Genomic DNA, 14,213 nt, shown 5'->3' with positions numbered 1-14,213 from the left:
TCAGATTCGCGCGTGACATAAAAATACCAATCAGGAAGGGCATTTGAATGACCGGGTGTTTGGCTGTAGTTCAAAGGAACTTTACAATTGATGGTGTAGTAGTTTACACAATCTCTCAAAACGGCGCATCACCTTTACAGCCACTACGGCCTGGAATATCAATTACACATATGGGGCGTATGGGGCCCTAAGTTTCAAATTAAATATCCACAAGTTGAATTGAAGATTCTAATATCTGCCCTCTGCTGACATGAACTATCATATAGACTGGAACTTGTGAAGTAGAGCGTCGGTACTATGGTACCCTAAACGGAATGTGTTACTAAATTCAGTAATTGTAACTAGATAAAAAATAAGTAATTGCATACATTCAACGCCACTTACCTCGGAGAATGATGTTGAGAATTCTATCTCTTAAAATTAGTGACCGACTGACTTTGTGGGTTTCAAATTCTATTCCTCATCCTTCTGGCCCTTTAGCAATAAAAGTCCTTGTTTGGTGGTCATCACTAGTACTCTGTGAGAACAGGCTGATCTACGGAGAAGAAGCACGAATCGCTTCAAAACAGTAGATTCTGGCTGTGAAGCAAAAAGACCGACCGGGGAAAAGAAGGAAGAGAGAGAGAGAGAGAGAGAGAGCTATCTAAGCAAAGGGAGTCATCTGAGCTCCCAACACTCTGTATCTCCTGGCCCTTCCTCTTTCTTGATATTAGTCAATTTTGATATGCACTATGTACGCGCGATATTTGCTGGAATTCCTATGGCAAAGCAGTCTATGGTACAACGATATTAAACTTCTCATCAAAGCTTGCAATTAGAGACAGCAACTTCGAAAAGTACGAGCGATCTCCCGTTTCACTCTCTAAGTCGCCGAACTTCCCTGTAGTCAATAGGGTCAGTAGTTGAGAATGGGTCATCGAGCATGAATAATCTGCTGTGACAGCGTCTGGCCTTTCCTGCTTGAGCCCTGTTCGATGAATCAAAGCTCCGTTGCTGAGAATGAGGCGGCATTGCTCCTTCAGATCAGTGACGTACAAATCGATCTTGAAGCTATGTGCCTGTGCCTTGTGCCCATCAATTTTCACTGCAATGGATGCAAAGAGCTGGTGCAGAGATAAAGACTCCAGCATCTGCGTCTGATCAGACAATAAATTGTGGGTGGTCATTTGGCCGCGTAGTTCTCTAGCACCAGAAAGGTAGAAATTTCGCCACGGGCCATTCTCAGAGCCAAACCCGAGTCTTTCGTATGTCTGAGCCAGCATCGCCTTGCCGGCTTCGTTGTGTGGCTCGGCAAAAACGACATGATTGAGAAGTGTGGCTGCAAATCGTAGATCTCCTTCTTCGACGAATTCATTGGCCCTCTTGATGACATTTTCGACACCGCCCATGCAAAAGATGTAACGTGTCGAAGACTCTACTGGCGGGTGTTCCCACAGGTGAGATGGATTGCCATCGAACCAGGTCATGTAGCGCTGATATATTGCCTTGACGTTATGGCTGACCGAGCCGTAAAAGCCTTGTGTATGCCAAGCCGTCCGTAGTTTTGGCGGGAGCGTGAAATGCTCAGCGATTTCGATGCCCGTAAGGCCCTGATTCATCAGACGTACTGTCTGGTCATGCAAGAAGGCGTAAAGGTCCCGTTGCTCGCAGAGATACGTGTATATTCTCTCTTTCCCCCATGTCGGCCAATGGTGTGAGGCGAAGGAAATATCCGCTTTATCTGAATAAAGCGCGACGGCTTCGTCCAAATACGATGACCATGCAAGCGCATCACGTACAGCAGCTCCCCGAAGCGTCGAAATATTATGGAGACACTGAGTGGCGTTTTCGGCCATGCACAGTGTTCGAAATTGAGGGAGGAAGAAGTTCATCTCAGCTGGTGCCTCTGTTCCAGGCGTGATCTGAAAGATGAATTCTACACCGTCAATGGTCTCAAATTGGCCCGTGTGGGTGACATCCAAGCTCGGTGGAACGATAGTAATGGTTCCTGAGGAGACGGTTGCACCTAAACCAGCACTGATTTGGCCCTGGGGACTTTTAGGTAATTCATTTCCATACATATATCCCGCCCTGCGAGCCATGGCGTTGCCTGCAAAAATGTTTTCGCTGACAGCATGCTCAAGAAAACTCTGAGGGGCAACCACCGGTATTTCGAGGGCTTCGCTTCGGGATAAGATTCCCCCAGCACCGCCAAAATGATCCGCGTGACAGTGCGTGTATATCATGCCTAGCACAGGTCTGCTACCGCGATTCTTGCAATACAGGTCTAGTGCAGCCTTTGCACACTCCGCAGAAGTAAGGGGATCGACCACGATTATACCCTCCTTCCCTTCGATCACAGTCATATTCGAGAGATCGAAACCCCTGATTTGATATATGCCGTCGACGACCTCAAAAAGTCCTTGTTTTGCAACAAGTTGAGCTTGGCGCCATAGTTTAGGGTTCGTGGTCTCTGGGGCAGGCTTCCTATGGAGGAAGTTGTAGGCTTCATTATCCCAGACCACACGGCCTTGGCGATCTTTAATGATACACGGATCGAGACGATCAATAAACCCGCGATCTGCATCTTGAATTGACTGCATATCCTCAAATGAAGGCTCCATTGTGCCAAAACTTGATGAGGTTTTGTAGAAATACCCCAAAAGTGATTTGAAGGAGAATGTGAGTATTAGGTATTTATGCTGGGAGATCGGGTCCATGACCGAATCTATGACGGGTGCATCTTGGGAATGTCAGTGGAACGAACCCCATATTGGACCACGAGTTAAAAACAAGGATCATTCGGAAAAAGTAAACTAAACAACAGAGCACAAAAAAGAAATCTCAAGTGTTTTAGGAATAGCCGATCCATCGTGGGGGTCGCACCGGCAGCCTTAAGGTTTGTTAGGATGATCCCCTGATTACGTCCTAGTACGATATAGATACGAGTGAGGAGTGTGAGATATGCCTGGTATGAGTATGATATTTAGATTAATCGCTGGTCCTCCTAAGAAGATCCAGCTCCTCCTTTTCTCGGAGATGTCTCTGTGCGTATGCAAGCAGATAAGCGAGGTGATGTATCAACAGGAAGTTTCGGTGGTGCGTAGGCCCTTTCCCCCGCACTCCCTATACCTCATTGTATGGTTGGCGTAACAAGATTAAGAGTCGTACGCTCTATCGATTGAGCTAGCCCGGCTGGGCCGTTGAAGACGGGCGGGAAAAATAGTTACTTATAGGATACGGCAACCCTGGCTCAGATATTCGCTGCACTTTTCCGACGTTTGCAGCAAAGCCGCATCGCAGTTGCTCTGGTGCATATGCCTAGTTCCACTGCCCAAGCGTCACTATGGCCCGTCTCGGGGGGCAAATAGCGCTGACCCGACGCGCGGTTGGCGGTCCAGAGTCCCGAGTTCTCACCAGTGTACTAATCGACGGCAACAAACCCCCATGATCCGGCTTTTTGGACGGGATGGCTGTCACAGAGCATCCAACCCGACGTCGTGGCCGCCAATATAACAGTTGAAGCATAATTTCGAGGCTCGAACCCGCTGCTCCTCATCAGTCTTTCTATCGAGATTTGGACCATGCTACCCCGTGACAATCCTGTCTACAGCTTTGTCGCCCATGTTCACTCCGGCATCTTGGCCACGCCACTGAAGTCCACTGTACTGTCTATCAGATCTGGGTATTCTTTTGCGACAGATAACAGTCCTCCCCAGGAAACAAGAGTGTGATACTGGACCACCCACACAAGAACTGAAATCACCTTTCGCACCTCATTGCTAGAAATTGCGCATATGATAGTCTAAGCCACCCACGGTAGCTTGATAAAGAGCATTGTTTATGGTCTAGAGTCTCTGTGTATTAATGCCCTGTATAAAATGAACCAAGGTAGAATGAATTATTGAAAGAATAGAGCGAAAAGTGGAACGACTTACAGCATGGTAAGGTTCCTGGTTGATGAGAGAAGATGTAGACGACCACATTCTACTTCACACTGAACAGAATGAGCGGTCTTTCAAAGGTGTTCACATTGAAGGTAATCCCCAATCCCTAATTCTCTGTTCACGGCGTAGCCAAGACCTCCTTTCTCGATCAATCATGCTTAATCCACGATTAGTTGAAATGACAGCTAAAAGGACAGTTGAAAAGAGGTCCCGAAGTCGATGATAGCTCTCTGCCGTTAAAAATCCAAATACGAGATTAAGCCAATAAATACATGAGTACAACTGTTTATAACTATCGCCCTCTTTCTGGCCGCGCGTGAGCGCGGCACTGAGGTTTGTTCCAATCCCTGAGTTTGGGCGTTAAAAACATTGTCTTTCTACTTCCAGCTTTACCTTTCTTTGTCACCTTTCGGCTTCTCACTTCTTTTCTTCTTTTCTGCCTTTCACATCCAGATACATCCAGTTCCCTCATACCATTAGCAATTCCTCGGGCAACGAGCAAGTGCTCATCGCATCGTGGTATACTTCCTGTCCTCCCAAACGCATTTCCAGACGCAGGACTAGGAGACTCTTCAAGGTAAGTGGATCCAAATTGACATCGGCAAAACCTTTTCATCATCTTCAGGTTCCTCGTGCCGCTTACACTCTCAGACAACCTGCAAATCCTTCTCCTACCGTCCCACAGTCCTAAGCAGTCCTTTGCGACTTCCCGCCGGCCTCAAACAACTTCTCACACAGAACAGTGACGAGGGCTTTCAAGGTAAATGATGTGACATTGTCGTCTGTTTCCCTTTTCTGACTGATTTCCATCCTCTAAATGAACAACGCGAACACGAACCGAGGGGAGATTGATAGCCGGCTTGCCGAGAGCCCTACCTCAGACCAGCACCCGGAGACTGGCACTTCCACCAACATTCCCCGCCCGCTCTCAGCGCTTGCCGATTATGACTCTGAACATCGCGATGAGTTATCTGAGGCTGGCAATCCCGCACCGCCTTGCGAAATACTGCACTACTTGTCTAATGGCACATCTGGAGAGCGAGGGGACCCTCAGCATCACGACGAGCAATTTAAATTTGTTGGTCTTGCCACATCTCTGCTGCAGTTGATTCCCTACGTCATCCAAGATCCTCAGCGCTCTGATGCTTCGCGAACGGCATTCAACACCACCGACCCTACTATTCGAGGAATGTATGAGAAGATGGATGATATGCCATATCTTATGTCAGCATCTCCAGAAGAGACTCAACAATGGGAACAAATCCGGACCAGGAATTACCCCATTCCTGCCTTCCCGGTCAGCAATGACATGATTTCAGCAGTGAGACGACAGTCCGTCTCTCTTCGCATGCTCAGGGCGTTATTTGGACTCGACGTTCAGCCATCTCGAGTGGGAGATATTACAATTTCTGAGCTGCGAGAAGAGTTTCTCCAATTCGCTCGGATCGGAGACTACACGCGTTTACTGCAAGAGTGGACTCTTAAGAGACTTCCATCCCTCAATGATGGTATTTCAGACCGACGATAGACATGAGACCGCAGGTGATAAAAACACGGTGGACGTGGAGTGAGGGCTCGGCTCTCTTTTCTAATAGTGGACACAATACTTTTATCTCGAAGAAATCCAGCTCTGTTTCTATGAAGAAAAAAAAACCCGTAACCAAAGCAAAGAAGACACACAAGCAAAAATAGTGGTACGTATCTTGGCCATTCAAGCCTTCTGTGGGAAAAAGAGGGAGAGAGTGGAGGGCTGAGCAAGAAAGTAAAGAGAAGAGAAACCCTATTTCCAATTTGGGCGGGGGAGAGACATAAAAGCAGTTTGAATCCTCCCCTTCAACTCTCTCTTCTTTTCTCCTCGCGACCAAACACCCGATAAGGGTAGTTATCAACATTTTCGCCCCGAAAGGGCTGTTTTCAAAAACTTTCATGGTCAATCTTTATCGTCAGAAGCAATAAACAAAACAAATTGAATCTACCGCCGTCTATCAACATCACCATCCCAGCTTCAGGTTCGTTACCTGGGTTTGAGGGCTTCGTTTGGATATCGCTGATCTCAACTCCTACATTCAGATTCTCTCATGGCCGTACTGCAGTCTTTGCATTCGCAAGATTAGCTGTATCTTCTTAGTGTTCGTTTCTCGATGTTGATCATTTTCTCTGGATTTCACTAATCTTGATTCGCACTTTCAGAGTCTCTCACCACCTCACTGCATCGGAATACCCATTTTCCTCTCATCACAAAATCCATAATCTCAAAGTCAAGATGTCCGAATCTCCGATTGGGCCCCCACAGCTCAGCGTGACCTTCAGTGAATCAGGAATCATGACGGAGAGCCAAGGATTTTCGTCACCAGTTGGACTGGACGAGACCGGCGGAAAGTCCAACACCAAGAGACTGTGCCAGGGTGGAGATGACTCGGCCGCTCTGCATCGTCATGGAGAGAAAAACGGAACATCTTTCAACACCGAGGTATTAAATGATGACGGCGGAGATGCCAGACCCCCGCGCAAAAGGCTCAAACACACAGCGGGTTGGCATGACGCGAGGAAAACAAACCAGGCAGATCTACGTCAACAGAAAAAGTTTGCTGAAATGTCTTGGTTTTGGAGCATGGGGTGGGCTCTGAAATACCTGGATGTTGAACCACACCGTTAGGAGTCAAGGCGGACGATGTGCTCTGAGAGACGGATGGAACGAATGAACAAAATCGAGTCTACGATGCTGCTTCGCTTGACGGCGCTGAATCCAATCTTAGTCGACTTCCGTTGAAGAGGAGAATGGACAGTGTCTGTTGCGCGTGCTTCGAGGACATGTTGAGATCGAATGGTGGGACCATTGCGCAGCTGAAAGCTGAAATGACCATCTACACAGCCTATGTTCAACAGTGATTCCCGATACCGAGAAAGTCGATTGATGCCATGTCTCAAGTTTGCGAACAGATTGAGCACGGGTTTGGTGGCAACAAAGGAATCTGCACACCTGCTCAGTGAGAAAGAGGGCTTCATCAAGTTATCAACCCAGGCCACATCAAATACAAAGCTGGCCTGGCTGCACATACCAGCGTTTGTCGCAGCCCGGGATGACTTCATACAGTTCTCCTTCCAAAGTGCAGATCCCGAGGCTCCAGTCTCTCATTTTCGCGAGTGGTGTTCAAATGTCTCCGCCGGCAAATTTCCACTTGCTTGTCCCACTGAGAAAGCCCATCATGAGCCCCCTCAGGCCCCTCAAGAGACAGCCCGCTCGGCGATGAGAGCCTCAGTTCAAACCCAGCGTTCTTTTTCTTCCGCTCCTTCGATCTACAACAACATTTGCAAGCCCGTACATGGTGAATCCCAAGCTACAGGGGGACCTTTTTCACATCCCAATCACATCATCCTCATGGTTGACAGACAAATCCAAAATTGGGGACAGTGAATACCAAATTCTACAGGACTGAAGGCGCTGATTGATGTTGGGATTCTGAAAGACAAGCCTCTGCAGTTCCGCAAAAGCCAATTTTCAGATACCCAAGAAGGATTTCCATTTCCAGCAGCACATGGAGCTATATTCTGCCGTTGATGATATTCTCCAAACCCTAACAGTCCCGGCTAGATTCAGGGAGCTGAGAATCAACCACCGGTCTGCCAGAATCTAATAACTCTTTCTCATGACACGAGCCCAGTCCTGACGCGGTGCTGGTCGCAATTCTTTTCACTTGTATTCACCACTCCATTGGGCACGGCAGGCGGTAGTGCTGGACCTGCCCTTTTCCGGGGAATGGCACAACTGCCGCGGCGCTGAAGGGGGTCTGGTTCGGCAAATGTCGGGAATCGACGCTTGAGCATAGCAACGGATGATATTATGACTTTCGAGGGGTATGGTTGCTGGGCAGGACTATGCATATGACGAAGGTTGGGAGAAGGCAAGCCCCAAATGCTTGCTCATGCTTGTTTTCTCTCTTCCCGCCCCTGTTCTTACTTATCCAGCTTAGCTTTCCCGTAGAGAAGAAGTTCTTATCATCCAATCGTCAGCTGTGTAGACTGTACAGTCTTACAAAATGGATGGTCTGTACAAAAAGTAGGCGCTGACCATTAGACTACTGCGCGCTAATGCCGTAGTTTATGAATATGGGATTTATGCAAGGCTCTGGGGTTTGGCCCCATGGGTAGGCCGCTGCTGGCTGTGCCGGGCGCCGGGACTTTCGGGCCTGGGCCAAACCCGGCTCATTGCGGACCTCGGGAGGCCTGGCGCCCCTTGAGATCACATACAAAGTATTATCGAGTTGGAACTTGAAAATTATAGTGATGATATAGATTTGATGAATGACAATTTTGCGCTTCATAGCCTCTCTCGTTATCCGATGGCAAACGGTAAACGTGAAGAAGAACCCCCGACCGAAGAAACGGTGTCGAGTCTGGTCGGAGAGTAATGTTGGGTCAGTTCGTTCACATCGCCAGCAGCGGCGCGGAGAGCAGCAACAATAGCATGCACGATGAAGTATTATAGACCCCACTATGGTCTGCAAAGTTTTCTGGGACTGGGCGATACGTTTGCCCAAGATCAGCTAGAGGAGCCCACATCCTCTACCTGCTCTTCCGTGGGATCTTTAATGGCCAGACTGGGCTTCACTCCACTTTGCTCTGCCAAACGGCTTTCGATGCCAAACAGCCGGGACATCTCTTCCAAGGTTCGACCGCGGGTTTCAACTGCAGCAAGATCAGCACGCTTCTGTCCGGTTTCGGGATATACGAACCCAAAGCGTATCGCACGAAGAAGAACGCAACAACGCAGATACCAGTGTAAATTATGTAAAGTCCCCAGCCAATCGCATCGGCAATGGGGGGACTTGCTTGTGCCACGATATAGCACGCCGCCCATAAAGACGCGGTTGTTAAGGCGTTTCCCTTGGCACGCATGGAGACAGGGAAGATCTCAGCAGCATAAGTCCATGATCCGACCCCCCAGCTGATATTGAAGAACGCGTAGAAGATGTATGGGAATATGATAATGGTATAATTTGCTGGATCGCCAGGGTTGTGCTCCGCGTGCCATTGCAGCACAGTGATACCGATCATGGCTCCCATCATCCCAACGGTTCCAATCTGCAGCCATGTCTTGCGGCCCAGTCTGTCAAAATAAAAGATCGGGATCCACGAAAAGACAAAAAGTACGATTCCGACACCTCCAGTTGCGAGGTTGGCGGTGCGGGGATCTGTTATGCCTCCACGCTTGAATAGTGATGGCTTGTGTGTGTCAGTCTCGATGCATAGATCATTTTCCCTCATGGACTCACGGTATAGTAGAGAATTGAGTTAGTTCCAGTGATTTGTTGGAAGAATTGAACGGCCATGCCCAGCGCAGTCACGCGAAGAACAGGCATCACAAACATGTCGCTCCAACTGGCCTCGCTGACGGTATGTTCAAACTGAATGGAAGCCTGAATCTCCTGCATTTCCAGCTCCGCTGTCTCCGAGCCATGGAATCGAGTCAGAACCTCCCTCGCACATTCGTGGCGATCCTGGCTGGCCAGCCATCGTGGACTGGGAGGTACCCAGAACCAACAGCCCACGCCGAGAATGATGGCAGGGACAATTTGAATGGCCAAGGGGATGCGCCACCAATCCTTTGTATCGAGGAAGTTAAAGCCGTAGTTGAGCCAAAATGCAAACAGCTCTCCTAGGCAAAGAATCATCTGCTCGATTGCAACAATTCTTCCGCGAATCGCAGGCGGTGCTATTTCGGCGACGTAGAGGGGAACACCGCCTGCACAAGCCCCCACTCCAATCCCCAAAATGACCCTACCAATAGTCTATTGTGGGCATTAGTGTGCTGCAAGGGGTACTGTGAAAGGTTGACTCACAATCTGTACAACAGTATACGATGCGGTTTGAATAACAGCACCGACAACAAAAACCACACACGCAACGGACAGAGTGCGCTCACGGCCCAGTGGATCTGCGAGGTATCCAAGCGACATAGCCCCAATGAAACATCCGACATCGTACAAGGAGACGACTGTACCGGTGACCCCTACGACATTTGGTTAGAATTACGCAAGTTCCACTTTTGCAATCTTGCGTCTCACTCACAAGAGTTCTTAGGATGCATTAGATCAACCCACCGCGCATCAGCAACGATCACTCCCATAACACCTTGATCATATCCGAACAAGAATGCACCTAACGACACGAATGCCGTGACTGTATACAGAAATCTGGAATTTCCAGGCCGTGACTGCAGACAGTCGACATCTGGGGGCGGCCGAATAAGCTTGGTCTGCTTGAGAGACTCCATGGTCTCATTGATCGAAGCGTGAAGATTGCGAAACCTGTCCCAGCTCATTATATACACCGCAGGCAGTATTTGAGCCGAAAGTCATACCCCAGATCCCCGTGGGGAATTGTCTGGGGTAAGTTTCGACTATTTGCATCATTCCCGCCAGCTCGGCGTGTCTCCGATCTCCTGCAGGGGCATGTGACGGGCAAGAATTCCCTTTCTCGGTTGGACGTGGGGATCAAATGCCGCCGATCGGCCCAAGTCTGAGAGCAATTTCCCCGATGCAGACCAAAACGGCAATTTTGCAATCTGCGGGGAAGTACATGATTGTCGTAGGATGCCGACTGTGGAGTACTGTCGATCTTCGTGGGGAAGGACTTCAATCCTTTCCTTCTTTTCTCGGATGGAAAGAGGAAAGTGATAGAAATGCAGTCATGAGGACGACTTCTGCGACTATAAATCCCTCCTGAGTTGGAAAAGTTGCCAGTCACCAATTTCACATCTGCACGTCAACATGCAGCTACCCTTGGATTTCCAGCCTAACCTCCTGGCTGTAAACGATGGCCCCCTACAAAATGTCAAGTTCTTACATGAGTCGCATCCGACAGAGCCGCTGGCGACGCTGCGACAACGATACGACGAGGATGGCTACCTCTTTCTCAAAGGCGTTCTGCCGCGTGCCGATGTCTTAAAGGCACGCCACAACTATTTCAGTATGATGGAGGTGACTGGAGTCCTGGAAGTAAATACCCAGCCGGTACAAGGAATCTTCAATCACTTGAAGTCGCCCGTAGACTTTCCGGGCATCGGTGCCGGCGGCGCAGGGAAGAATGGTCGTCCAGGAGGTGATAAGGCGGCGCAGTTTGTCGACCTAGCCATTGAAGCCCACTACCGTGACTGGTATGCGGAGGACTTCTGCCGACACCCGCAGTTGCTGGAATTTATTGCCAGGTTCACAGGTTGGGAAACTGATACTCTCGGCCTTCGGAGGTCACTTCTACGAAATAACATTCCTGGCACCAAGCCTATCGGCGTACATTACGATCAGATCTTTCTCCGGCACGGCGACCCAACGAGTGTGACTGCCTGGGTTCCTATCGGTGATATCAAAGTCAGCGGAGGAGGGCTAATCTACCTTGAAAACGGTATGAAATTATCCTATTCAACTTGTTTTTTCTCCACCTTCTGACAGTAGGCAAGGTGACTCTGTCGGTATTGCCTGTGAGGAAGACTTTAAAAAGAAGGCGAAGGCAGCTGGCCTCACCGACGATGAGGCCAAGGATGCATTTAACTCAAATATGATGTCAACAGGATTGCTATCGGAGCTTCCTTTGGAATTCGCTCGTGAGAACCAGCGATCGTGGTTAGTAGCCGAGTACGAAGCTGGTGATGTTGTCTTGCACAAGCCACATATGGTATGAATGCTGTGGGTCTGCTTTGAGATCTTAGTTGCTAATTTACCAGATTCATGCGTCAACGATAAACAATGACCCCGATCGAGTAATTCGCTTGGCCACTGATTTGCGATTCGTGAATTCTTCACAGCGATTTGACGAAGTATGTTAATCCGAGAATCCAGAATACCCTGATGCTGATCATGCGGATGAAAATTAGAGATGGAATCAGCCTTATCGAGTGGGAGATGGAGTTTAACACGGTGGGTCAGTGCAAGGTTGTTCGTGTGGGAGTACCATGTACACAATCTTAAATTTTCGTCAATTGCAAAGATGAGGTATACCAGATTGGTTCATTTCCCTGCACTGTTGATGAATTAGAGAACAATTCACATATCTGTTCGCTAGCCGTTCCAGGGTTGTCCATCTTGTGCCAGCCCAGCCCCGTCCGCAGATGGGCTGGGCTTTGGGCTTAGTCCTCTGGTCCACTAGGGCTATGGGCCCCCATTGTGGGCCCCAAACAGTGCAAATTCCCATCCTACACATACATGAACCCCAATTTTGGGCCATCGGGCCAGAATATTCCGAGTCATAATGGCACGTACGTAAAATGCAAGTATTCATAAGCAAGTTTATGAGCGTCAAAATCAGAATTATGGAAAGCAATGGTCCTGAATGGGGGGGCCAAATTAAGGGGCCGTGGTCTGGGTTGGGTTTTGGTGATAGGGGCCCAGAGCCCATTGATGGATGGGTGGGCTTTGGGCTTTGGGCCCGGGCCCAGCCCGGGCCATTGAAGAGGTCTAACCAGCCAACATCACCCCAAAGTCGTCCCATTGCCTTTGTTAGATTCAGTGTTATCCTGACAGGGGATTGTGACAGGTCTCCTTTTCAGCTGCCTGGCCACGTGAACCGTATCCAACACCCCTGTGGACATGATGAAAACCTCGTCAACATCTTCCAATGTGAGACCAGCGGTCTCGGGATAAAAGTAATAGACCACAGGTACTGTGACGGCATTCAACCCTGCAAAAATAACAAAGTATTTCCAACCGATACTGTTAAAGGCAATAGGTGTCACCAAAGCGATCAACACATTCAAAGCCCACCATATCCCAGAACCGACCCCGTTAATTGTGGTACGCAGGCTAAGTGGGGCTACTTCAGATGCGTAAAGAAATGGGATTCCACCAAATCCAACAGTCGTACTGAAGTGGAAGAAAAACATGAAGACAACCGCTGCGTGTGAAGCGATGTTGTTGGTTGCCGGAGAGCTCAGCCCAGCAACTAGACCCATGCAAACAGTGTTCGCAACCGCACTCCACAGCATTAGAGATCGGCGACCAAAGCTCTCAATGGAAAAGACACAGACGCCGCCCCCAATGGCACCGGATATTTGGTAGACTGCCCCCAGAATCCTCGATGTAATTGGACTGAGATGAAGATGAGTCTGAAAAATAGTTGTGCCTAGAGGATAATGAGCAAAACGAGTCGCATGCATAGCTTGGATCTCAAAACGCACTGTACAACGTGATGCAATTGATACCTGTCATTTGGAGCATTATCAGACCTCCTGCCGCAAGTGATGCACGGTGAAACAATCTCTGATGCCCCATTTGAAAGATTTGGGTAAAGGGGCCTGTTCCAGCAATCGCCAATGAAGACATCACATCTTTTATTTCTTGCTTTACCGCGTCATTGTCCGCCGTTGTTTGCCTGAACATTGAAATGACCTCGCCGGCCTCCGAGAATTGGCCTCGCTGGACCAGCCAACGGGGAGACTCTGGCAACCGAGAAACAAGTGTGAGGACCGGTAAGCACATCAGGATCGGCAACGCCAGAGGGAGACGCCAGCTCACACTCCTATCAGCGAAGGACATGCCAAGATCCACCAGTAGCGCCAATGCGAGGCCCATTCCTATGAAGACACCAGCCGTTCCAACATGAGCACCTCGCTTTTTGGCGGGAGATATCTCGGACTGCCAGATTGGAACGGTCGCAAGCTGACCCCCACACCCAAATCCTAGTATCACGCGCGACACCACAAGCTGCGCAAGATCAAAGGAGCTCGCCGCGAGGAAAGCTCCGATAAGGTGGATCACCGTGGCGATTGTGATGGTGCGCCGCCGTCCGAGGACATCTCCCAGAGCAACACAGGCAATGGCCCCTAAGAGCCCGCCGGCGGCATACAACGCCACAACAGTTCCTTGCACAGTTGACTTGTGATGCCGCTCGGCAGGAAGCGCATCGCCCACATCCATTTGCGGAAATTGCGCCTGGAACCAGTCCATCGTCAATACTCCACCGAGCAATGCCTGGTTATAACCCAGTGACATCATGGCGGGCATGACCACTCCAATTAGAGCCACATGGTTGAGACGATTGCCTCTAAGATCTAGGGGTTTCGGCATTAGAAGCTCGAATTTGGAGCAGCGGAGTGCTGCTCGGATGCGCTCAGATGATCTTGGTGGGTCGTGTAGTGGTAAAGGTTAACGGTAAGCTAGAAAACAAACGCAAACTCCTTGGGTCAATTGCCTGGCCAAAGATCTGGCGGACGTGTTGTCTCACAAATCTGATCCTTGCATTATTGGTGGTTGCATGCCATTCTTCGGGAGGCTGCAAGGGGTGCAATATCTGTAC

At 49.3% G+C, this 14,213-nt stretch overlaps 6 protein-coding genes across 6 annotated transcripts; 3 read left to right on the top strand and 3 right to left on the bottom strand.

The window, feature by feature from the left end:
- Window positions 1-773: 773 nt before the first annotated feature.
- Window positions 774-2,603, bottom strand: N7506_008413 (alkyl/aryl-sulfatase; the record flags this gene model as incomplete). Its single annotated transcript, XM_056957706.1, has 1 exon — window positions 774-2,603. One exon carries the CDS (start codon window positions 2,601-2,603, stop codon window positions 774-776), a length of 1,830 nt encoding a protein of 609 aa, XP_056807096.1.
- Window positions 2,604-4,743: 2,140 nt separating this feature from the next.
- N7506_008412 (uncharacterized protein) lies at window positions 4,744-5,454 on the top strand (the record flags this gene model as incomplete). Its single annotated transcript, XM_056957705.1, has 1 exon — window positions 4,744-5,454. One exon carries the CDS (start codon window positions 4,744-4,746, stop codon window positions 5,452-5,454), a length of 711 nt encoding a protein of 236 aa, XP_056807095.1.
- Window positions 5,455-6,189: 735 nt separating this feature from the next.
- N7506_008411 (uncharacterized protein) lies at window positions 6,190-6,582 on the top strand (the record flags this gene model as incomplete). The annotated part of the gene is made up of 1 exon (XM_056957704.1): window positions 6,190-6,582. One exon carries the CDS (start codon window positions 6,190-6,192, stop codon window positions 6,580-6,582), a length of 393 nt encoding a protein of 130 aa, XP_056807094.1.
- Window positions 6,583-8,466: 1,884 nt separating this feature from the next.
- On the bottom strand, window positions 8,467-10,200 carry N7506_008410 (sugar porter family MFS transporter; the record flags this gene model as incomplete). Its single annotated transcript, XM_056957703.1, has 5 exons — window positions 8,467-8,612; window positions 8,660-9,149; window positions 9,200-9,715; window positions 9,767-9,936; window positions 9,996-10,200. The coding sequence occupies 5 exons, from the start codon at window positions 10,198-10,200 to the stop codon at window positions 8,467-8,469; spliced, it is 1,527 nt and encodes a 508-aa protein (XP_056807093.1).
- A 496-nt stretch (window positions 10,201-10,696) lies between these two features.
- N7506_008409 (phytanoyl-CoA dioxygenase family protein) lies at window positions 10,697-11,835 on the top strand (the record flags this gene model as incomplete). The annotated part of the gene is made up of 4 exons (XM_056957702.1): window positions 10,697-11,327; window positions 11,383-11,597; window positions 11,647-11,739; window positions 11,797-11,835. The coding sequence occupies 4 exons, from the start codon at window positions 10,697-10,699 to the stop codon at window positions 11,833-11,835; spliced, it is 978 nt and encodes a 325-aa protein (XP_056807092.1).
- A 555-nt stretch (window positions 11,836-12,390) lies between these two features.
- Window positions 12,391-13,984, bottom strand: N7506_008408 (uncharacterized protein; the record flags this gene model as incomplete). The annotated part of the gene is made up of 2 exons (XM_056957701.1): window positions 12,391-13,040; window positions 13,096-13,984. 2 exons carry the CDS (start codon window positions 13,982-13,984, stop codon window positions 12,391-12,393), a joined length of 1,539 nt encoding a protein of 512 aa, XP_056807091.1.
- Window positions 13,985-14,213: the final 229 nt, after the last annotated feature.

This window comes from Penicillium brevicompactum (assembly GCF_028827555.1).
Source record: "Penicillium brevicompactum strain IBT 35665 chromosome Unknown utg000006l_segment0_segment0, whole genome shotgun sequence".
NCBI lineage: Eukaryota > Fungi > Ascomycota > Eurotiomycetes > Eurotiales > Aspergillaceae > Penicillium > Penicillium brevicompactum.
This window is presented reverse-complemented; position numbering and strand designations above follow the sequence as displayed.